Source organism: Haplochromis burtoni, unplaced genomic scaffold (assembly GCF_018398535.1).
Source record: "Haplochromis burtoni strain Fernald_Lab_line unplaced genomic scaffold, NCSU_Asbu1 Contig_124, whole genome shotgun sequence".
In the NCBI taxonomy this organism is placed as follows: domain Eukaryota; kingdom Metazoa; phylum Chordata; class Actinopteri; order Cichliformes; family Cichlidae; genus Haplochromis; species Haplochromis burtoni.
Window position 1 is genome coordinate 222397 of NW_024582485.1, and position 25915 is coordinate 248311.

Below are 25915 nucleotides of genomic sequence, written 5' to 3' on the forward strand. Positions count from 1 at the left end.
AAAAAAAAAAAGGAGGAACCTTCTCAGGTGCCTACATTTCCCATGGACCATCTGATATTCAGGCTCGCGAGACTTCAAATTACTCAACACGTTTGCGGCTGCGCAATGTCATTCGAAAACTTGCACGCTGAGGGACGCCGTGGAGGAGAAAGACAACGCAGCGAACAAAACACACAATGGCGACGGCGGCGACAACGGCAGGCGGAACGGGCTCGGGTGGACCGACCACTGGCCCCGTCGGTGGTTTAACCGCAGTGGGACGAAAGAAAGACGGTGGTCCGTCTGCGAAATTTTGGGAAAGTTCAGACACGATATCCCAGCTGGAGACGGTGCGACTCTGGATCGGAAAGCACTACAAGAAGGTAAGCTAGCTGCCCGCTCCTCTATTGATTTCTACGAAGGCCCGCGTCCCGCTAGCACAAAGGGGCGCTCATATTTTAGTTAGCTGCAGCCACCCAGAGCTAAGTAGAGTTAAGTTTTAAGAGTGCTTATATATAATTTTGTTTGGGAGTTCACCGTCAGTATACTGCCTATTGTCTTGAACAGTTTGAGTTATCAGTTCTTGTTTATCAAATAGCTATTGTTAGCTCGCTAACTGCCCATTCAATGTTGCTACTAATATGACGCTCAGGGGGGAAATGTTTACAAACGAGCGACACATAGCCGCGTATAATTTTTTAACTAGTATGTAATAAGTTTCTCATTAAAAAGAAATAACGATAAACCAAACTTTCTTATTAGTTTTTCAAAAGGCCCAAGATGCTAACCAATATGTAAGTCACGGGACATACCCTGCAGAAATTATAATATTAGCTTAATAAACCCCAGCTTTCTTTTTATGCCATCTTAAAAGGTACTTTACTTAGAAGGTAATTATCTACTTCACTGCGTGCTGTTTGCAGGCCCAGTCCTGTTCCATGCTGTCAGTGTGAGTTTTGTCAACACAGCAGCATAGCACACCGTGCAGGTTGCACTTGCCTACTGAATTAGCCAAACAAAGAGTGCTCCTCTTGTCACGTCAGGCTCTCATTCAAAACCACTGACACGTTGTGCCTGCTCAAGTTATAGCAGAAACATTATTCAAATGAAATGGAATAGATAAGGGCTTGTGAATACAGCGTTTACTCGCAGATTTATATTACAATATTTCATATATAAACCTGGCTTTTTTTTAAGTATATCCACTGTTCAATAAAGTTGCCTTTAAGAATAATAAATACATCCGTTTTTTTGTTGTTGTTATTGTTGTTGGGTTTTTTTGGGTTTTTTTGCAAAGATATTTATGTGAGTTATTTGAGGCCATATAGCAGTGGAAGGTCTTCCAGCTTTAAATGTACTTTGTTGCTGTTGACTGTGATCTTTCTGGCCAGTGTTTAGTTGTTGTGTTGCATGAACTTAGCATAGACTAAATCTAAAATAAGCAACTAAAACCTTATGTCATTATTTGGTGATGCAACAGTATATAAATGGGATTCACTAACATTGTCTCTTGGATTACATTGATTTTGCACTGGCTAAACCTTAAAGGATAAAGTCATGACTTGATTTTTAAATTTTTTTGGTCAAGATTGATTCTCTAGAGCAAAAAGATCAGGAAATAAATAGCATCCAACTATCCCTCTTGTCCTGCTGGTAACAGGACCTGGATATCAGGGACGGCAGTCTAAGCAGAAACCTGTCGCCATGCAAGGCAAAAGATATAACAAGTTTAAACAAAAATCATTAGTCTGTTGACTCTCTAGAGCTGCAACTAGAGCAGGGCGATATGGCCAAAAATATTTATCACGATATATATTTGAAAATTTGCGATAATGATATAACTGACGATATAATTGATGCGAGACAAAATACAACTTTACAACTTCACAACTTTATTAGTGCAAAAAAAACATCATTTATTTTCACTTAAACAAGCAGCTGGTTTTTATGTGCATTAAAGCTTTATAAAAATGTAACAGTGCAAATGCAAATTCCTTGCTGAAAGTTTAACCAAAAGGCATTTCCAGTAGAAATGGGCTGACATATCCTGAGCATAACCATGTATAATATCCACTGAAGTTAAAAAGAGGTGCTTTGCAACATTAAACTGCAGTGTGCAGTACGTATTTTTCGGACCATAAGGTGCACGGGATTATAAGGCACATTAAGCGAAACAAAGCAGTCAGATAAATCAAACTTTATTAAACTCATTCTTCTTGCTTCCTCCACTTCTGTACCATTGATTCATTAATGTTGAATTCTCTGGCAGCTGCTCTATTCCCATGTTGTTGCAGTATATTAATGACTAACCTCGTATTGTGGATGGATTATCTCAGTTGTTCTCCTGACTGAAGTTTGGTCCGTTTACAGCATCCTGCCATGCGATTGCATTTGTCTCTAACCATGAGGAACCTTCACGTTAACTTTTATAAGTGGAAAAGTGTTAGTGTTCGTCCTCCAGCTTCACTGTTTATGTTATGCTAACATAGCTGTGTCGCTAGCGATCACGTAGCACATCATTATATACCAGCTAGCCCAACTTCAGTAACCCTACAAACGTCACTGCTGTTTAGTTTCCTGTCTTCATTTATGTTGGAAGTGATAGCAGAGCTGTACGTTTGATTTTTTTCAGAAATCTCTCAGTCAGAACATGCAATATCATGCTTAGGTAACTAGCGAAACTAGCGAGCTAACTTCCGCTAGCTTCCTGCTAACTTCTAACTCCGTTAAATGTAATAAATTTTGTTTTCATGGATGCCTGGAAGTTAAACTTCATAGTTACACCTGGTAAAGCAGCAATGCTGATCGTTTTATTAAAGATGAAAGAATTTAGACAGTTTTTAACTCTCAGTGATGCTGCAGTGTTGTTTGACCTGAAGATACGGAGTTTAGGACCCAGATTACTCCCAGATTTAAGAGCATCTTAGTCCGACAAATACGACAATAACGACGGCCGCTTGCATGTTCTGCAAAAAAATGTGCTTTGTCGTGTATCTGACGGACAAACACCAAACCAGTTCCACATCACTGAAGTTGCACCATTTTTACAAACCAATTCTGGTTCATCTGTTTCACTCAACAATCGGCCATGTGCGTATGAAAACAAAGGCACTGCGCATGCGCGTTTTACTCATCTATCGCGATATTTCATTTTCCTATCGTTGCCTAACATTATACCGGTATTTCCGTGAACAGTATAATGTGGCCCAGCCCTAGCTGCAACTAACAATTATTTTGCTATTCGACTAATCTGCCTAATTATTTCAGTAACTCTTATCTCTGCTTCCTGTAGCCAAACCTCCTGTTCTACCCTGTAGTACCTCATCTGCTGAAGTCTACCCACCTGTGAATATCACCCTGTTGTTTTGTCCCCCACCAACTTAACATAATGATCCAAGAAACATTTGAATTTCAAAATAATCAAATGTATTTTTAACATTACTCAATAGTTTGTATATTATTTGGTTCATGAATTCATGATTGGATGTTCTGGAGCGAGGCTTGCTCTTATCTTTGTGATGATGTTCCCAGCTGCTGATAACCATGCTAATGATGCTCTCCGTCATGACTTAAGCTATCTGAGAGGTGCATGAGCCTCTTTACAGGACTAACCTGTCTATACCCCACTGCTTAATACTAGTATAGCAAAACAAAACAGAAATAGAGCTCTAGTAAACGACTCTTGTGGCTGCTCATATCATGGTAACAGACTTCTTTTTATTATTTCCTTTTATTACTTAAGTTTTGATACTGTGATGTGTTATGTCGTGTTGTGTTGTATGCAATGTCGTTGTGGGACAGTTTTCCAATTTCATTGTACTTTTGTACTATGAATGACTGTGCAATGACAATAAAGAGTTATCTTATTATCAAATGAAGAAGCCCATTCTCAGACTTTTGAGCATTTCTTTGGAATTAATTCATGTACAAAAAAAAAATCTAAACTCTTGTAGGTTGTATTTTTCTGTCTTTTGGCCACCTTGATTTGCTAAAAAAAAAAAGACTGCTAGATGAGATGGGACTCAGTGCCATTGCTATCATGTTACCGATAACTTTTTTTTTTGTGCCTACTTCCAGTACGTCCAGAATGACTCCCCCTCCAGTAAATCCCTGGCAGGTCTCGTGGTCCAACTGCTGCATTTCCAGGAAGACGCATTTGGGCGAAGAGTCAACAATCCTGCTCTTACAAAGCTACCTGTAAGCATACAAACATTGCATTCTACAAAAATCGCCATCACAGTTGAATCCCAAATGGTAAAGTGTTCTGTTCTTATGGTTCCTCTCATATCTTCAGGCCAAGTGTTTCCTGGATTTCAAGGCAGGAGGTGCTCTCTGTCACATTTTGGGATCTGTCTACAAGTTTAAGAGCGAGCAAGGCTGGTAAGTTAACTTGTGTAACTTAGTATGAGCAGATGGGTCTGACATTGATCATCAACTTAAACCCTCCTTTTGAAGTCATTGGTCTTAGAAATATAATTTAAACTATCTCAGTTGTGCATTTTGAAGATAAGCAAAAATCTTAATGGTCTTGTATTTTAGGATGTTGGTTTATGGAGTTAAAAAAAAATAACCATTTGTGTCAGTTCCCAGTGATTGTACTACCTTGAATGACTTTATTTGTCCCCCAAGTTGAATATCTCAGCAGTCCATGGATGGTGTAGGGCATAGAAGTTGCACATAAAGTCATAATAAATGCAGAGTTATTATTTGAATATTCATGTGGCTTTGTGTCATTCTCAGGCGAAGATTTGACCTACAGAATCCCTCCCGGATGGACAGGAACGTGGAAATGTTCTTAAATGTTGAAAAGAACCTGGTCCAGGTACAGGACAAAGTCCTAATGCTCGAGCTTCTCCTTATGTTTATTCTAAGTACATTTGTTAATCAAAGTGCAGTCTTTAATAAAATTCAATTAGGCTTCGTGTATTCTAGTTATGAAGTTCAGATATTGCAGTTGTGTTTAACTGGCATTCACACTTTCAAAATGCATACAGGGTTTTTATTGTTAAAATTATTGTAAGTTTCAGTAACTCAAAGTCTTTTAACATTTTAAATGAATAAGCTCAGATTCCATTTAGCCAGTGTGCAGGTATCAGATTTTGACTGTATGCAGTTGTATGGAAATGAGGTAAAGGTGTGTTTTTATGTTGTCAAGTGTCCCTTAAAACTTCAACTGTAATCACTGCATTGAGAAATAAGTGAGTGTACTTTTGTTTTTGTACTTTTGCTTTGTTATAAAGCAACTTTTTGCGTGACTCTAACTTAAACCTTCTTCATGTGTAGAATAACTGCTTGACTCGACCCACTGTTTACCTGTCGCCAGACATCGAGCAGAAACAGGCTAGTAAGCTCAAAGACATCATCAAAAGACACCAGGTGAGCACAGAAATGAAATGATTTCCAGAGTAGTAAAATTCTCGTGGGACGCTCTGGTGTAGCAGCCTTTTAAGTTGTTCATTTTGTTTTTCTCTGTTCTCTTCAGGGCTCCATTACTGATGACAAGTCGAAGGCCACCCATATCATTTACCCATCACTATCCCAGCAAGAAGAAGGTTTGTTAGTTATCTCTGTGATTTACGGACTTAATTCTTAGTCAAGTAATGTGAACCACATATCTACTTTCTTTCATTCTCACTTCATTATCCTTCTGACCTAAAACCAACTTATTACTACAGTTAAATAATGAAAGATTTTAAAAGTGACTTAAAATATAGTAAAGTGATCAAATACTGCTTGGTAATCTTACCACTTTGTTTTTTTTTTAGTTTTGTTTTTGCTTATAAAAGTGTAAATAATTGTGAAAACTCCTGAATATTGGTATTTATGTTTTGCAGAGGAGTGGCTGCGTCCTGTCATGAGAAAAGACAAGCAGGTGCTTGTCCATTGGGGTCTCTACCCAGACAGGTGAGCAGAGTGAGGCATTAAGCAGCTCACAAAAAGATCTGTGCTTCAGCTGGTGGATGTAAATTATTTCCTTCTAATATTTGGGCATTTTAGGAAAATGTTGGCATTTTATTAAAGAAAAGAAAAAGAAATAATCACTCAAATCATCCTGAGAGAGATATTTCTGTTCATGACTTCATGAAGTTACTGATAACTGTTTTTATTTTGTTAGCTACGACACCTGGGTGTCAGCCAGTGAGTTAGACGGTGACCCAGAGGACCCACCCAGCACTGACAGACCTTGGAAGGTGAGATGTGTGTAACCAATAGGTTTTCTTTTGATACTGGAAGACTTTTTGTGTCCCTTAGAGTTTCCAGTTTTGGCTTTTGTTACCTATGTGTTTATAAATTGTCCTGAGAATATAAATGGTCACTATTGTATGCATCTGACATGTGTTTCTACCTGCATACCAAGCAAAGTTTTATTGTATTTATTTATTTTAAAATGTAAAGTGAAGCGGCTTTACCACATCAGCTAACCAATTTCCTTGTTTTTGCATTTATGTATTTCTGTCTCTTCTACTTGTTCTTTAGTGTCTTCCACTGAAAAATAATGGGAAATTAGGTCAGCAGAGTAAATTGATGAGTTGATTCTACTCTGTTATCTCCTTCCTTACTCTGATAAGGTCCATGCCAAGTGGGTTTTAGACACAGATGCCTTCAATGAGTGGATGAATGAGGAAGACTACGAAGTGGATGAGAACAAGAAGCCAGTCAGCTTCCGCCAGAAGATTTTCCCCAAAGAGGAAGAGGTATGTGTTTTTGCTGTGTGGGTGTGTGTCAGTGATCCAAACTTCAAATCCAAGAGAAAGCAGGTTTTCCAGCCACGTTATATCAGTACAGTGTGACAGCACCGCTCCTACCATTGTTGTTAAAGGGCAGCAACCTGATCGTTGTTACAAGTGACTTGTGTTGAAATTGGCTCTTTTGTAGAGGTATTAATCTAAAATTGGTCTTCAAATCTGTACTGTATGTAAGCCTGGAAATGGAAATTATTTGACTGAGACTAGGTGTGAATGCTGGTGTGAATTTGAATGTTTTTGCTGTTAGTCTGTCCCATTGCATGTTGCTTTGCTGTATGGATTGTGCACCTCACTCTTCTTCGTTCACAACTGGCTTCAGTCTGCATGCTGCCCATCCTTTCCAAGCCTTTCCTCACACTTTGTCTATTTCTAATGAGTTTCAGGGTTCCTGTTCATGTTGGGTAAATGAAGTCCAAAAGTTATGATGCCAGAGACATTAAGTTTTCTTTTACACTGTTTTGGCCTTTTCACTGATCACTCATGATCACTCATGTGAGCATTAAGCAAACAGGCCACACAGATGTTTAAGTGCTCCAGTTTCCCATTCGGTGTAGCTCTTTGGGTTACCCTTACGTTGTACTCTTGACCTCTGTCATACACGGACTCACACAAAACATTGAGTGAACTGCATCTATGAGGTTAGTAAGCACATGCTTCACTAAGCCTTTCAAAAAAATAGTTTTTATATGAATTAGCTTTTTATTAATCCTCAGCCCCAGAGTATGCCTGGAAGTAAACAGAAAAAAGACTGCCAGGAATGGCCATTGTAGTAAGTGCACTCAGGACAGCCTGCCAGCTGACCTAATCATCAGGAACTGCTATGCTGGCTGGCATATTCATCCTTGTTTACATGTGTGAAGCTGTAGATGAAGCTTTCGCTTAAGTGTGAGTTTGGGCTGAATAGGCGGGCACTCACATCACATTCATTTATGAAAAGCTGACTGGTCAGGCTTAGGCTTTTCTACTAGTTCTTATAATTTGGTGGATGAAGCACCATCTGCAGGATAGAAATATTTATGAAAGCTCCAAATTTATTGACAATGGATGAATTGTTTTGTAGGACTTGGATAAATCTCCAGAATGCAGTCATAGAGTGCGAAGTTAACATCATCTATAGAGCCACAGCAAACACATTAAAAGCTTATCATTTTATCTAATCTGGAGCCTTTTTTTTGTTACTTTTTATTAAATTTGAAAAGGGGGAGAAAAAGAATCAAATAGTAACAACTGGACAAAAAGAAGTTTGTCTGCTGCTGAAGAGAAATTCCTCTGATCCTGAAATGAGGGTCAGTGTGAAAGAGTGTCTGTTTGAAGAGGACAAACAGGAACCCTGATCGTCTCCTCCACCTCCACGGCATCCCCACCCCACCCCTCCTACGGTCGTTCTCCCACTGCTTCCCCTCCTTGTGTGTGCAACCGTTCCATCCTCTCATTCTGCCGCTCTTTCTCTCATCCTCCATCCCTCGCTCCCTGCGCTGCTCGGGGTTTGTCTGATCAGTCTTCCCGTACACCCGATCGCAAGGAGCGCAAGGCCAACTCTGCGGGAAAGAAGAGGAGGCGCTCACCCTCTCCACCCAGCACTCCAGCCGAGTCCCGTAAGAAGGGAGGCAAGAAGGGGTAAGGATGCTTCTCTTCATTTTTGTTTTTATTGGTAGTATAAAATGTAGCGAGTACTGAGTAAATTGCAGATTGCAGATTTGTGCAAGTGGTCTCCTAAAACTTCAGATTTGTCTCTAAAGGATAAAACTTGGTGATCCAATACATTTTTTTCAAAAGACAACAGGCCTAAATGTGACTCAGGAACAGGAGATGTATCATTCATTTTGTTTAAGCAGATTTTAATAAAATATGCTGCAAAAATTAATTTTCCAAGGCTTGGGGACTAGTTGTATTTGGATATTAATCCACAGTGATTGTGCTAGGGAGCATTTATGGTAGCAGGACTGTGTATGTGTGATTGAGTCAATGTAGACTATATTTAATGAATGAACATGTCACTTTGTACAGCAGTGAGACTGATGTGAGTAGAATTAGGACGACAATGAAGCCCTGTGGTGCAGTATAATAAGATATCAGTTATTTATCCTGGTGTTTTATTTTTTTTTTTAATTGTCACGTTTTAACAGTTAGAGAAAAGCAAATAAATCATTTCTTTCTCTCAGGAACCCGGGACCTCACTGGAAACGACGGGGCCACAGAGGAGAAGAGGAGGACACTGAAGAGGACATGACAAAAGACATGGACGATTCCTCAGCTGGTGCTAGCATGGAGGAGGGCAGCATCTCCAAGAATGGTATGTGCTGAGTATAGGGGCTAAGCTTGGCTCTATTTGTGTTTGTGTTGCAAACTACCATCTGTACATGAGATACTTTTCCTGTGTATTAAAGCATTAATTTGGATTATCATTAGATTAATTAAATACACTTGTTCATTAAATGTTTTAGCCTTCTAAAATGAATGTAATTATTCTGTCTTAGCTGTCATAGAAAACGTCAGACAGTTATTATGAAACGCCTAACTAATTGAATTTAAATTTAAGTGGTTACATGGACACAAAAACTGCTTGCATAGACCAAATAATTTTTTACCACAATAGGCATCCTAACTTGGCCATCAATACTTTAATATTTGTTAAATGTAGTTAAACATCACAGGATAGTCATATTAAAGAAATTTTACATAAGCAGATAAAAAGTGTATTTAATATTCAGTTACAAATGTAAAGTTTTGCTCTATAGCATGTATAGCAAAGTATGCATAACTAAAATGACTTTATTGTCTTTACATTTAATTGATCATCAATTGAGTCGTATTTAGATTTTATCTATAATTGTAACATAATCATATTTTAAATAGTTTTAAATGGTATTTGTCTGCAGTTGCCAGTAAGATCAGAGACAGAAATTAGGATATTTAAATGATTCCTGTCATAAGTGCCCTCTTCAGTCTTGTTGTTATGTGTTGCAATGTTCAGCTAGAGCTTTATAAGCAGTAAGAAACCTGCACTGTGATCTTTGTCCTGTTTCTCTCTTTGTAAGGTTTGTCCTTTTCTAAACAGAGATAAATTTTATTTCATTCAATTTTAAATTCATTTTTTTGTGATTTTTTCTCTATGTGGCTGCTGTGTACTGAATCATTATGTTATGATGACAAGAAAACCCCCTCAGCAGCAAGGGAAAAAAACGTACCCAGAGACGCTCACAGTTTAAGTCAGAAAGTAGAAAAACAGCCTTTGGGTGCTTCTTTTTCACGATCTGTATTCTGCTTAAAGATTCCCTTTAAAACCAACACACACAATTCTGTCTATAATACTCTTTTTAGACCAAGTCCCATTCGTTATGTCCCACTTTTGTCCCAAAGAAATCTCCTTGTCTTCCTCCAGCACACAGACACACACTCCAGTCTATTTTAGTCTCCCCTTTTGCAAACCAGAAAGCTCGTTATTGTCTTCATGCCCATGGCTGAATTAGACAGTCTTTGAATAATTTTTCTTAAATATTTTAATTTTTCCCCTCTTCTGTACTTCACTTTGTACATTTTTTTTCTTTTATTCCATGCACAGCAAATTCAAAGAAAGACAGCGAGAATACACCGGTCAAAGGAGGGCATGTGGCCGACTTGGGTATGTATTTATAAATGAACTTGTATCCTTGTGTAGGAGTTATATGAGTGAGATTAGCATCTTTTGTATGTGAGCTTAAGCTGTCCTGCAGTTTAAAAGCAAACCTGAGTCAAGACATTTATTTTTATTTTTTCCAGATGACATGGAAGATGAATCTGTGATGTCTGGTGGAAAGGTAAGACCATTGTTGTCTGTCTTTATCTCTCCAGTGTAGTTAGGAATATCACATATACATATCACTCCCAGTCACTCCTGGGAGTGATATGTAATATAAACAGTGTATTTTGATTCAGTTAAACTAAATCTAATTGAAATATGAGGAAATGGTACGATTAAAATATCCCTATAGTTATTATTCAAAGAACTAAAAACTAGCGTGCACCTGCTGTTTTTCTTCATTCTTTATACAGGCTGTGTTTTCTTTTTTTAGATAAATGTTTGTGAGCAAAGCCACTTTACTTCCAAAGTAGGGCTGTCTCATGAATTGTAATTACACAGCACGATGACTTTTTTCAGACTGCTGTTACTTGACCTGTCTGCTTATCCTTCTGCAGGATGATGAGGAACAAGGCAAAAGTGAAATAAACCGACTGGATGCCAATGAGGACAATGTGACTGAACAGACGCATCACATCGTTATCCCCAGCTATGCTGCTTGGTTTGACTACAACAGGTAAGTGTTGTGAATCTGAAACTTAAGCTACATTACACAAATAACTTGGTTAATAAGTTATAACTAACTTTTCAAAAGCTTATGTGGAGTGGAGATGATAGGAGGCTTTTTATTTTGGAGAGATAGCGAGATGTTGCTGTTTGGAAGAAGATGGATTACAGATGCATTTTAAAAAACACAAAAAAAACCACCAGCTGCAGTTTACATGCAGTTAGAGGTGCACTTGATGACATCTGCAGGCCATTCTTAATCTCATTGCCATTAAAAATGCAATTTTATTTTAGGAATAACATTGTTTCTTCCTACTTTGACATCTATCAATATTTTTTCCTTTCCTTTCTTGTTAGCATCCATGAGATTGAGAGACGAGCCTTGCCAGAGTTTTTCAACGGAAAGAACAAGTCCAAAACTCCAGAAATGTGAGTTTACACACACACGCACACACGCAGCTTTCATGTAATAAGTCTCCTATCATTCTAACGGGACATACTGCGACATCTCAACACAGATACCTGGCCTATCGCAACTTCATGATCGACACGTATCGGCTGAATCCTCAGGAGTACCTCACCTCCACCTCCTGCCGCAGGAACCTGACTGGAGATGTTTGCGCCATCATGAGGTTCGACAGATCCACATGTTGTTAACTTTTCTGGGTTTTTTTTTTTGGTTTTTTTACATATTAATTTGGTTGGATTAATGGGCAGTGGCTAAGTCAATATAAAAATATATATGAATATTAAAAACTTACCCTAAATGAATTGAATTGTTGTATTATGCAAGTTAACACCTACTGGGAGGCCTTCAGCCAAACACAGTCCTTGTAGGTACCACAAATGCTTTAAAGAGAAGATGATAAGTAGCTTTTCATTGTTTTAATTATTTTTTAATGTAATTATTCTCCCTCCCCCTCCAGGGTACATGCATTCTTGGAGCAGTGGGGTTTGGTGAACTACCAGGTCGATGCAGAGTCTCGTCCATTGCCGATGGGCCCCCCACCCACTCCTCATTTTACTGTGCTGGCTGACACACCCTCTGGCCTCATGCCTCTTAACCACAGACCCCAACCGGTAAGGTCAACTTAAAGAGGGAAGGAAGAAGTAGGTTTGAATCCACTTGTGCGGCCAAGGACCATATTTTTTGAGGATAAATAGATTGGTTCCAAATAAAGAAATTTTTGAGCAATGACTCACTCCAGAGTGGCTTTTAATAACATCCCTGAACGTTATCGCTAAACACCTAAAATAGTTTTGTGGGGTTTTTTGTTTTGTTTTTTGTTTTTATACCACATATAGATCAAATTCCTGAAGAATTTTGTCCTTTTTGCTAGCAATTCACTTTAAAAGGGAAGCATGGAATCTGTGATTTGATTGTTTGTTTTGTTTTTGTGTGTGCCAACACACCAACCCCAAAAGATGTTTAACTTTGATTAAGATGTCAAAAGAAAAACAAACTGAAATAGTTGCAAAACAATTATCACTGAAATTATAATAATAAAAATCACAGCTGTGTTGTTTTCTCTGGGTTCCCTCCATTATACCCTTGTACCATTTCATTGATGAGCTTCATTTGTAAAACTGCTGCACGTCTCAGATGGTCCCATTGCAAAAAAATACATCTTCATAAAGATGGTTTGCTAATGTTTGGCCATTTTATTCCTTCCAGATTCCTCCTCCACAGCCAATGCCCAATTTTGCAGACAAAAGCAAAGACAAGCCCATCGACCTGCAGAACTTTAGCCTTCGTTCTGACCTCTACAACAGGAAAAGCATCAAGGTTGGAGCTTGTTCAACTTCCTAATGTGTTTTTCATGTTTGAAGTTCTAACAGTCTCTCTGAGCTGGTGTGTTAGAATTTAAAAACAAAGAAATGTCTATTGTGGACTTTGATTCCTCAGGGTAAAGCAGGCAGCACTACCAGAGATTGGACTGAGCAGGAGACTCTGCTGCTGCTCGAGGTGAGTCTTAAAGTACAGAAGATAGGAGTGTCCTGTTTTAAATAAGAAAAACTTCCAATGTTTGGCTGCTGATCATAAGCTCAACCTGTTCTTATGACCTGATTAAAAAAAACAAAAAAAACCACACTTTTTTCTGTCATTTTCTTTCTATGTTTTTTTGTCTTTAACAAAAAAAGATGGCGATAAACTCTTTATGCCTCATGGAATTATAAATATTGCTTTATTAAATGTTCTCTGGCTTTCTTTTTATAATAAGACTTGTATCGTCACTCCTGTCACCTATGGCTAGGCCCTGGAGATGTATAAAGATGACTGGAACAAGGTTTCAGAGCATGTTGGTTCACGCACCCAAGATGAGTGCATCCTGCACTTCCTGCGATTGCCTATTGAAGATCCATACCTGGAGAGTACGGAGGCCACACTTGGGCCTCTTTCCTATCAGCCCATACCTTTCAGCCAGTCTGGGAACCCAGTCATGAGCACAGTAGCCTTCCTGGCATCTGTTGTGGATCCCAGAGTGGCATCTGCTGCAGCCAAGGCAGCACTAGGTGAGAACTGGTGGGAAAGAGCCATAAACTGCAGGGTTTTAATCTATACGATATTTTAATGAGCTTCTGTATTTTAATTGCTAAATAGCCAGAAACAGAAACATTTACAACAAATATCAGTGCAGCAGTTTCTTGACTTCAGAGGAGATACTAGAGATTTATCTGTATATTCAGTTTCATTATCTTAAACAACATCATGCAGCCACAAATATATATGGGTTGGGTTTTGAATGGTTCTGATTTTTGAACGTTAAAGAGGAGATGTCTGCCTTTTGGTTACACATGTTACTTTTGTGTAACTAAAAGTGACCTGTTACACAAGTTAGTAATATTTTTCCTGGTCTTGTGCCAGTTACACTAAAAACAAAAAGACCAGTAGAAGATAAATGTAACTACTGAATTGCTCAGATAACGTAACATGAGATTTAGTTGAGACAACAGACAAACACTGGCCACTGTAATTAATAAATATCAAATGATTTGATTGTTGTCAGCTAAGCTAGAATATGAGCCGATACTGATGTGTGGCTTTTATTTTTATTTTTAAGTGGGAAGAATAACAGGGGGAAAGTAGCTATGTACGGGTAAAAAAAAATGGTTTAGCTCTGTGAGTAATTAACACTGTTACTACTGCTTTTTGAAACTAAATAAACAGAGAACACCAAGTGAACACACAATACTGAAAGCAGCTCCAAAAACGGTCTATGCATATGTGACTACTTTGTCATTATAAAGTGAATAAACACAAGCTGCACAGTCCAGCTGGCATGCTTGGGAATATAATACTAGCTTCATGTCTGAACACACCATGAACTAATGGATTGTCATATTACTATCAATGAGAGTCTGAAAGTAAAAAACGTCCACTCTTTGTTTGCAGAGGAGTTCTCTCGTGTGCGTGAAGAGGTGCCAGCTGAGTTGGTGGAGGCTCACGTGAAGAAGGTGCAGGAGGCGGCCAGAACTACTGGGAAGGTGGATCCCGCCTTTGGTTTGGAGAGCAGCGGCATTGCTGGAACTGCCCCCGAGGAGCCAGAAAAGACTGGTGAGTGTTGTTTGTACAGATGGTAAAGAAAGACAGGCTGATGCCTCAAAGCCAGCCTCGAAAGTCTTTAACATATTTCTAAACATGTTAGAAGGTGTAATACCTCAAGCATTTCCTGTTGGGGGAAGGCAGGTATCATCTAAAATAATCATCTGTCTTTGCTGAGGTTTGGTAGTTTTGTGACCAGCTCCAACATCACAATGTTATTCAGCAATGAGGGATGTCCACTCTAATGTAAATTGCTGCTCTGTGCATATGTCCAGGCTAACCGATGTTTCTCATCATATTTAGGCTCGTATTTGACTTTTGCTACACATCAGTCCTTTTACCAGCAGGCTACTGAGGAGTAAAGACATATTGTGAAATGTTGTGGTGTTTCTGTGTACACTGCTGTGGTAACCAGTGGATTAAAGCTGCAGTTGCAGATGGGGCAGCACAGTGGGAGGAGGTGAAGGAGAAAACTGGGTCACCACACTCATGGATGTTCTCATCGCTTTCTCTCTCTCTGTGTTGTCTTGAAAATTACCCACATCGCCCCTGCACACAAACAAACACACACACACACACAATACTTATCACTTGTTAAAGATTAATGCTCTCTTGAGCTACAGTTGTAATCAATAAGTTTAAATGTGTTCCATGCCTCCTTTAGCCTAAAGCACTCAACTGGCACGAAATCAATATTCAAACTCTTAACATACGCTCAAGTGCACCCGTGACATGGTTTAACACTCAGCCACACGCATGTATTCACCCGGTCACGTGTGAGTGTACACACAACACTTGTCATTTCCTGTGGGCCTATTCATTTAAAGTGCTTTCAACCTTAGTACCTGCATGTCAAACGATGCTTTTTGATGGTGTTTATCTCAGTAAATCAATAAGTTAATTTCACTCCAGACAGGATGATATATCTTAGTTTGACTATTCAGCTACAGTCATATCACAAATGTTGGTGATATCTATGTAAATTTAGAATGTATTTAAAATAATCTCTCACCCTCTTTGTTAGTTTTATCTGTCTGACAGATGCTGATTTTTCAGTCTTGCTGTCAATTACAGAAACCACAGAGCCGGAAAAGATGGAAACAGACTCTGACTCCCAGCAGGTTGACAAGGTGAGACCACCTTTCATGCATCTTCAGATGTTCACTGTCTCATAGGAAAACATCTATTTATAAATGGATATTATAATAAATCCCCTACTAATTAAAAGGTCAAACTGATTAATAAATCAGATTAAAACATCCAACTTGGGCCATGTGCATACCTGAATTCATTCATGGCTTAGGTTTTTCATTGAAAGTACACAATATAACCAGACTTGGGGTGACAAGCGTTGGTAATGGAGATGCAACATAATCCCATCCAATGGTGAGGTAGATTATTTTGATCAAAACTATGGTTTGAATTATACCTCAGGTTTTATTAAGAGTGTATGAATTGCAAAATATTGCGAAGTGTCTTACTACCAGCCAGATCAGTTCATCATGTTTTGCTCAAGAGTAAAAAATGAAACAAAACAAAGACTAACTACATTATTCTGATGTTATTACAAGGTTACAGCTTCAGATAGTCTGGCATGCTGTAACAGGTTCATGAGTGTTCCTGTACAGACAGATGACCTGTCACTTATTATATTGATAGCCACTTCACTTATTTTTTGCACGATTTAGAACTTTCCAGTTCATTTACTTTTAGCCTTCGTCTCGTGCTTTAAAAAGCGAGTGAATGTAATGACACTAGTGGCTGTTGACTTAATTATTCTCTTACATTAGTGATTGGGGGAAGAAAGTTAACAGGGTCGAGATTTGATCAACTATTGAGTGTACTCGCAGCATTTTGTAGGTGAAAAACCTTGAATGAATGTCCTTTATTCAACACTTTTAAGCAGCTAGCTACTCTGAACCACACTTATTTCTCAAATCTCAGAGCAAATCTTAAATTCAGACTCGCAGTACAGTTGTTGTTGTTGGGGTTTTTTTTCCTTCTGTGGTGGCACGCCTACCATTTTTGATTTTCCTCGACCTTCAGGGTGAGTTGAAGGATGAAGCTGAGAAGCCGAGCGAGTCTGCCGAGAAGAGCGACAAGACAGAAGCAACAGAAAAGGTGAAAAAAGAGGGAGCGGAGGCATCGGAGCGTGAAGAAGAGAATGAAGAGGGAGGGGAGGCTAAGACCGCTCAAGCAGGTAACAGTTTATGCCAAAGTGAAACTAAAGCTCCATTTCACAGGCATGCAACTTTGTTTTTAAATTGCAATTTAAAGGGTCTACTTCTGGTTGATTATCCTGATGATTTGCTAATTTATTTAATGTTTTATTGTTTAATTAGTCTGTAAAATCTGATAATGTTTTTCCACACACATTCTTTGAAAAGTCTACATAAAGTGCTTGATCTTTTCTATTTTTTCTTTTCCTTATCAGACAAAGACAAAGAGGAGTCTATGGAGACATCATCTTCAGACCAGGAGAAGGAGAAGGAGGAGAAAACCCCTACAGAGGAGGGAGAGGACAAGGGCAAGAAGCTGGAACATGATATCGGAGAAGGAAACATTGCCACTGCGGCTGCTGCTGCCTTGGCATCTGCTGCCACAAAAGCCAAGGTAAGACTGCAGGACTGCTGACTCTGCAACAGCAATTGCATGGAACAACTTCAGCTTTTCTCAAATGACACTGTGTTGCTGCTATAATTTTGTGTACCTGTTGTTCTGATGGAATCCTGTACTTTTTTTTTTTTTTGTAAGTGTTAAAATAGTAAAATGCTGGAAATGGTTATTTAGCATTGATTAGATATTGCCTTCCTTTTAGCATTTGGCAGCAGTGGAGGAGCGGAAGATCAAGTCCTTGGTGGCTCTGCTGGTCGAGACCCAGATGAAGAAACTGGAGATCAAGTTGAGACACTTTGAGGAACTTGAGACCATCATGGACCGTGAGAAAGAGGCTGTAAGTCAGGAATACTTCAATACAATGTTGTATTCTGTTGGGCAGCTGGACTCTTCACTTTCAGTTAATGCAGGCACTCAAATCCTCTAATGCTCAGTAAAGGCTTATAACTGTGGTTATCAAAAATGAAGGTGAGCTGTTAACAGAAGTTCATCCGGCACTTTAAAACTACGCCTAGTCTCTAAAGTGGAAAATTAGCTGTTTGAAGCAAAGACAGATTTATAAAGTACCCACCTCTCAGACAAAGTGTCTACAGATCTTTAAAAGGTCTATAAAATTATTAATGCAACTAATACGTTTTTTAAAAAGACTTGAAGTCAAAGGAGAATGTTTTTAGTCACAGGTTACTTTTAGCTGCTTCCGTATTTCCCAAGAGGTCACCACAGCGGATGGCTCTGCATGCTTGGTTTGGCACAGATTTCATGCCAGATGCCCTTCCTGACACAGCCATCCCATTAATCTGGGACTGGCAAGTAGAAAACCTCGTGTGGTGGTTATACTATAGGGAGTGCAGAATTATTAGGCAAGTTGTATTTTTGAGGAATAATGTTATTATTGAACAACAACCATGTTCTCAATGAACCCAAAAAACTCATTAATATCAAAGCTGAATGTTTTTGGAAGTAGTTTTTAGTTTGTTTTTAGTTTTAGCTATTTTAGGGGGATATCTGTGTGTGCAGGTGACTATTACTGTGCAGAATTATTAGGCAACTTAACAAAAAACAAATATATACCCATTTCAATTATTTATTTTTACCAGTGAAACCAATATAACATCTCCACATTCACAAATATACATTTCTGACATTCAAAAACAAATCAGCGACCAATATAGCCACCTTTCTTTGCAAGGACACTCAAAAACCTGCCATCCATGGATTCTGTCAGTGTTTGATCTGTTCACCATCAACATTGCGTGCAGCAGCAACCACAGCCTCCCAGACACTGTTCAGAGAGGTGTACTGTTTTCCCTCCTTGTAAATCTCACATTTGATGATGGACCACAGGTTCTTGTGCTTTTGGGCACTCCAGTGATGTTGCAGCTCTGAAATATGGCCAAACTGGTGGCAAGTGGCATCCTGTCAGCTGCACGCTTGACTTTTCTCAGTTCATGGGCAGTTATTTGGCGCCTTGGTTTTTCCACACGCTTCTTGCGACCCTGTTGACTATTTTGAATGAAACGCTTGATTGTTCGATGATCACGCTTCAGAAGCTTTGCAATTTTGAGACTGCTGCATCCCTCTGCAAGATATCTCACTATTTTTGACTTTTCTGAGCCCATCAAGTCCTTCTTTTGACCCATTTTGCCAAAGGAAAGGAAGTTGCCTAATAATTGTACACACCTGATATAGGGTGTTGATGTCATTAGACCACACCCCTTCTCATTACAGAGATGCACATCACCTAATATGCTTAATTGGTAGTAGGCTTTCGAGCCTATACAGCTTGGAGTAAGACAACATGCATGAAGAGGGTGAAGTGGACAAAATACTCATTTGCCTAATAATTCTGCACTCCCTGTACATTGTGGGGAGATCCAGAACTGCTTGTTTTGGATGTTTTTGGAGACCCAACAGCAGAGTACTCATTTTGAAGTCTGCTACTCAAGGCTCATGCATTGTAATGTAAATTCTCTGCAGACAAGTCCGAGCAGTGGCAAAAAACAGGCAGCCACATGGACGTCACAGATACACACAATAATCAAGGCTTAAAGCCTTGTTTGTGTCTCCTCTCAGCCTTGAGCTGGGGATCTTTTGTGTGTGCCAAATGTTTCAACCACTACACCACAGAGTCAAGAACGTTTTCATTCTCACCACCGTGAAAATCTCCGGCACATAATGCTACTCAATTAGCTCATACAGCATGACTGCATCGTTAAGGTTTCACCTAATAGGTTTTGCATATGTGCAAATGGTTTACTGTAGCAGTCTGAAAAGATAAATATTGGGATGGTGTTTTAAAATTAACCAAATATTTGTACGTTTCCTTAAACACCATTTTAACTTGCCATCAACAGGTTTCCTTGGGAAGGGTATATTTCACTTTTATGCGACTTTCACAGCATATTCTCTTAAGATTGTGTTATAAAGGTCTTACATTTAACTTGTTCATACTTACAGATACCCCATATTAGCCTGTGAAATATTTTTTTTATAAAAAAAAAAACAACACGTGTAACAAAATATTGAGATAAAGTTGAATGTTTGATTTAAACTCTTAAATTTAAGAACAGACATTTTAAGTTGGGACAAATGTCAATATTTTAGGAGGTTTAAAGGTGGAACATGAGTGCAGCATTACACCACTACCATATAATTAATAGGTAAATACACAAATATCCTTACTTGTTAGAAGTCTTTATTAGACTGTTTAAAAAATGTAAAATAATTGTGAAACACTTTAAAATGAAAAAGAAATATAACTATTTGGATTAGCACATCCTTTTGGAGTTGTCCAGAAAAGACTGCGTTACAAAGTTTCGCTTCTTCTGTTGCTATATTGGCACAAGTAACTAATAAAGATTGAATTCATCAACAGATATTGGCCAGTCAACAGGTTTGTCCCCACTTGGCCCAAGTCTTCCATAGAGATTGAAAAAGAGACGCAGCATTAATTCTCTGTGAGGAGAACATTTTTTCCAAAGCAAAGCTGTTGTTCAGTGAGGCAAGTGAAAGTGTTACCTGCCCCGACAGAGCAAATGAATGACTCTCAGCTCTTGTTTGTGTGTGTTCTGTCCCTGCACAATCCCTGGAGACGCTAGTGAGAGTGTAAAACTGTGTTTTCACGGTAGCAGCATTGGCAGTGTAGCCCAGTTTCACAGCTGTAAACAGTGCATGAAAAGAAGTCTGGTTAAAGAGGCTTTCTGAACGCTGGAATGAAACCAACCCACTCCTGCTGCTGTTCCTAACATAAACTGTAAAACACTGAGACTCTAAAACAAAGAAACACAAGGCTTTATTTAGAGCTGTATGTGCTATGCAGAAGGAACTGAACAGACCTCCCCCTTTCTTGTTCTGATTTTTGTCATGAAGCTAGTTTATTTCTTTTTAGCTTCATAAACGTTCTTTTTGACTTTGGCTGTAGTTCTTTATTTTTATATCCATGTTTTTAAATACCCACCTGATGATACTGTGGGTCCAGTCTCATCAGTATAAGGAATGTGTGGTGAGTGCAGTGGCCTATGTAGTTATTGTAGGACTTCACTCATTCATCTCAGCATAGCTGCACACACACACTAGCTGTACATCTGCTGCAAGTTCAGTCTGGAGGAAGAATTATTGCTGCCAGACTAGAGAAGGCCGCTGATTGACATCAGGAATGGCCAAAACAGCGACCTGTTTAGTTGGACAAAATGGAAATGAGCACGAGCTCTTCAGTTCTTAAATGCATGCACAGTTTTTAAAGATTTAAAAAAAAGAAAACGTTTTTAAAAGTAGTTGTAAAATATACCTTTGTGGCCTGTAACAAGAAAACCTGTATGTGTAAAAACTGTGTTTCGATTTCATGGCCATGGTATTCATAAGTTAGGCTTCTGCCCTGTAAAATATGCAGGCCTGCATTTTGTCAGTGTGCACCTTTTTGGCGTAAAGCAGACTTTATCAGGATATAAAGCAATGAAAATGTAACTTTATGTACTGCAATACCTGCCAGTTGTTGGTGGTATTTGGTATTATAACTGTCTTAAAATAATCTTTCCTCATGGTTCCTGCATTTCTGTGCAGTTGGAGCTTCAGAGGCAGCAGCTGCTAACCGAGCGTCAGGCATTCCACATGGAGCAACTCAAATACGCTGAAATGAAGGCGAGGCAGCAGATGGAGCAGCAAGCGGCAGCCGCGGCTGCTGCTGCTGCAGCTGCCCAGGCCCAAGGACAGGGACAGGGGCCTGGGGCTGGACCACACTCTGGGCCCCCTCCACCAGGCATGCACCCAGGAGGACCTACACCACACCACGGAGGACCTCCTCCCCACCACGGAGCACCTCCACCACACCATGGAGGGCCCCCACCCGGCGCTGCAATGCACCCTGGCTACCCCCCAATGGGTCACCACCCAATGGCCCCTCACCACCCAGGACAGACAGGTGAAGGGAAAGGAAAACTACACTGGTGCTCAAAGTGATACAGAGATTAAGGAGCTTTGAAACAGGGGGAGCAGATGTGTTCTTTTAGATATTGTGAAATATTTGCATTTTCATATGGAAAGAATGTCAGCAGCTTTACCAGGTTATGACTTTGTTTGTTTTACACATTTGCCATATCAGATATTGATAGCTCAGTAGCTACTCTCTGCTGCCTTTAGTGGGTTGTCTTTCATATATACCCAAAGTTATACTAGCAGCTATGTTTTGTAGTCTTAGATCTTGGCCACTTGTTAGCCAGCTTGGTAGTAACTGCTAACTTGCTTAACAATTTTAATCTTTTTTTCTTTTTCTATTTTTTTAAATTTATTTTTTATAAATGATGCCTTAATCTACCTAAAAGAACAGCTACATGAATTACTTTATTAAAGTCCCACTAATTTGGACTGGTATTTTGGTCATTTGGACTAACCCTTGGTGATTATTTGCTTTTGGGAACTGCAGGAAAATGTGGACATAATTGGCTCATTACATTAAACTTCAGCAAAATAACATATCAAGTGTTCTCAGAGAATAAGGACAGAATGGATTAAATGGCTTTTTTTCTCTACAAAATCATGTTAGTTGTTGGTTGAGTGTTTGTTTCTGGTTTGAAGCACCTCATGTAGGTTTTCTTCCTTATGTCCATCTGATCTCCATGTGTCTGATTTCTCTTATTTGTACTTTTCATGCTGCAGGACCAATGGGACCAGGTCAGCCAATGCCTGGACGTATGATGTCTGGCCCTCCTTCTGCTGGGCCTCCTCCCGGTGGCATGCCTCCCATGATGCCCCCACGCCACCCCGGAGCCCCCAACGGCATGTGTAAGTATAAATAGTCGCCCTCTCGTTATGCTTGTGTTGTTTTTGAATATGTATAAGCAAACTCAAGGTGGTTTATTTCTGTTGATTTGTGAAAATTTAATTCACCAAAACCAATACACGCTAAATTATGGCCTTGTTTCTAGGATCCTTTATTTACCCAACAAACAACCTAAGAAAAAAAATCTTTCTGGGAAATTCAAATAATGCTTTGACCCGGAGCTGACAGCTGGTATTTACTTTGAATGTCAGCTGCAGCTAAACATTTGGATCATTGCTGCTTATTAGCATCACAGCACGCACAGACCCTGTGGTTTGCATTGATTTCTCTAACCTTGTAAAGCAGCCAATCAGCATCTGAAATTAAGCACCAGTGTAATGATATGTATTTAAGTTTTTTGGCAGCTGCTGTTTGTGTTTCCACGTGTACTAAAGCTGAAATTTGAACTCTTTGAATGGTGTTACTTAATCTTTTTTTTTTTGTTTTGCATTGTATTAAAGAGACTTCTCAGCATTTACATTCCTCAAGAGAAACAAAATTTGTTAGATTTATTGCAGGTGACATATTATAGCGATACCATTAATTCTTAGACTGTTAACTTTTAAGCTATGTTTGCACTTTTTGATACCTAACCTGTAATTTTTTTTTTAAAGGAGGAGAAAAATACAATTTTCTTCATGCCTTAGGATGTCATTTATGTTGCCCATCAGCATAAGTTATGGTTACCAGAAATCAATGCGGGCTTTAATTTAAAGCCTCACACCACTGCTGTGTGTGTTAGTCTAATAATTGCCCTGTAGCTACGTTAAGCGTTGTAGATTGTTGTGATGAGATGAAACCTTTTTGTCTCTAAAGATACGGACTGTTTTTGATGTATTTTGCCTCATCATCCAGTAGAGGGAGCTCTTAAAGTCAGATATCAGCTTTACAAATTGCATCCACAATTAACCTGTGATGAATAAATTGTACTGGAGGAGGATGGTAGCCACTTGAACCACTGAAAAAGCGGTCTTTGAGAATTTCTGGTTCTGTGAAAAGCTCTTCACGTCCAAGCTTATCACTTAGTGAAGCAGTGTTGTAATGTTGTCTTGAATATGACAGAAGAGACAGTGCAGCTGCGACTGCACAGAGAAATGCAAACGATGAAAGCCAGACTAAAGGGTTAAATACCATGTAAAACTGGTTCATTACACATGACTGGTATTGAAAATACCAGGATTACAGTTACCTTCATATTCATTTATATATTAGTTCAAACTTTAGCTTGCTTCCTTTATGCTCTAAAACCAAGATTTTCCTTCTTAGATCCTGGTCCACCACCTGCACAGCCTGAAGCGATCCCTCCTGCTCCTGTAGGTCCTCCAGCACCTCCGAGTGGGCGAGTGGCTGACAACTAAGAGCTACACACAAACACGCGCGGACACACACACACACACAAAAGCACACAAGCTTGAAGCTAACTCTCTGAACATCAACCCCTTTTTGATGGCCTTTGCTACTGGCTCGGTATTTTTCACTCAGCACTCACATCTACTATAAACTTCATCGCAGGATACACACACACACACACACACACACACACAGGGTTCAAAAGCAGAGGTAACCTGACATTTCACACATGCACCCATACATGCAGACTTCCACTCAGGGCACAGCGGCAAGGGTCGTCTACTTATAAACACTGTTTTCTGCTCTGTTGGGCCAAACCAAGGATGTAGAGAATGACCCTGTGTACAGAAAGCAAAACAAGGAGACAGAACAAATAATGATTTAAAAAACTGTCTCATCTCTTTCTTTCTTTTTTCCTCCTTTCTTTTTCCAGTGCTGTTTTAATTGCACTTAAACCCCCTTCCAGTCTCACAAAACACACGCCCTGCTTTTTGTCTGGTTCCTCTTTCTCCAAGACAAACACTAGGGGGAGCTAGCGAGACTAGAGAGCTGGTGTGACCTGTAGGGGTGGGTGGTGTGTGTGTGTGTGTGTGTGTATTGAAGCAAGCAGATTTTTCAGACATTAACATGAATAAAACACACATGGGGGACCCAGCCTGCCCTCACTCTTGTCTTGTCGAGTATCTACCTCTCGCTCCTCTTGAAATGATACACTGTAGTTTTGTGTGTGTGAGTGTGTGTCTGTGAATGTGTGTGTCAGACAGAGGGGCTGGGTGATGGTCATTTGTGCCTTTTTTTTGTTTTTTTTAATGTATGGAATCTGTTTTTTACTCACTTCTCCTCTAGCTGATTTTGAGATATAAAGTCAAAACTGAACAAAGAGGCAGGCGGAGATTTAACTTTAGGTCTGCCTTTGTCTGATAAGGTGCATCCTCCTTGACCCCCCAAAAATGGCAGCTGTAAATACTGTTAACAGTATCTGAGTATAGACGTGAGAGACAGTACCTGCTGAAAAGGTTTAAATTGTTCTTAGTTGTGCTTGAAATGTAAGGGTTCAACTAAAATTACTTATTTTTTTTCCAACTTTTTACTGGACTTTTTACTGGACTTTAAAATTCCATTTAAAAAAAGACCAGAAATTTCCAAGTTATCTTCTCAGTACTTTGTGACCTCCTAATCAGAGAAGTAAAATCTTTAAATTGTATGATTTTAACATTTAAAAGTTTTGCCTACTAAAGACATTTGCAGTATTTAGCAAATATAAACTAAATTGGAAGCTAAATCTCATTTTGTGAGGCACAAGTTAGGACTTTCCGGCCATGAAAGGAAGTACATCCACCTCCTTCCTCTGTCTGTCACACCACCTGCAGCACTGTAACGCACACACACAGACATGTAAGCTAAGCTGTGGCGAACACTGGAGGCTGCATGCACACACCGACTTGGCCAGACCCTGCCACAAAGCACTGGACAAACACACATGTAATCTCCTGCTGACCTTCACACAGCCTTTACAGAGAGGGAGACGCTGTGATGCGGCTGAAACATCACAACACGACGATGCTCTTCCTCAGCACGGTGGGCTTCTAGATGTTTTTAGGTGCTGATACTGTAGCGATTAAACCCCGCCCCCCTCTCTTATGCTCAGTTTCTTCACGCCTAGTGCTGCCTACCTCGCTAACCCCTCTTCCCCCTCCTCACCTCTTTAGTGCACGTTTTGCATTAATTTCCAGCTACTGTAAATCTCTGCAATATCCTCATTTTTGTGTATCAAACCATTACACAGAAAAATATTAAGTTACTAAGTAATCATAACTGTTTAGTCCTTAAACGCTCTGTCCTGTCATGTCACAGTAAATTAAATTAAACAAGGGGCGAAACCACTGAATACTTGTGTGCAGATTTGGTATTTAAATATCAGCTACTCAAGCTGGATGCTGGTTTCCTTTAAATTTCCCATTACAGAAAAAGCTAAAGTAACCTCAGCTGAGAGAAAAACAGTTATTGCGTGTTAATTTTCAGTATCAGCTGAACAAAGTGTCTGAAAAAATTAAAATTAAATCCCGTAGCTATAAAAGGGG

The 25915-nt window shown here is 39.4% G+C and overlaps 1 protein-coding gene across 2 annotated transcripts; it reads left to right on the forward strand.

Moving 5' to 3' along the window:
* The first annotated feature begins 118 nt into the window (after positions 1-118).
* On the forward strand, positions 119-25915 carry smarcc1a (SWI/SNF related, matrix associated, actin dependent regulator of chromatin, subfamily c, member 1a). Of its 2 annotated transcripts, none has more exons than XM_005929441.3 (28): positions 119-362; positions 4057-4176; positions 4274-4359; positions 4720-4801; positions 5263-5355; positions 5462-5531; positions 5814-5883; positions 6095-6170; positions 6549-6674; positions 8224-8342; positions 8888-9018; positions 10288-10347; positions 10485-10522; positions 10902-11020; positions 11368-11439; positions 11529-11642; positions 11937-12090; positions 12686-12796; positions 12917-12976; positions 13266-13524; positions 14405-14566; positions 15629-15684; positions 16601-16754; positions 16989-17167; positions 17373-17507; positions 21230-21587; positions 22322-22447; positions 23751-25915. In XM_005929441.3, the coding sequence occupies exons 1-28, from the start codon at positions 177-179 to the stop codon at positions 23840-23842; spliced, it is 3408 nt and encodes a 1135-aa protein (XP_005929503.1). In that variant the 5' UTR covers positions 119-176; the 3' UTR covers positions 23843-25915. The 2 variants fall into 2 exon arrangements, with proteins under 2 accessions (XP_005929503.1, XP_005929504.1); XM_005929442.3 differs by having other exon boundaries at positions 8248-8342.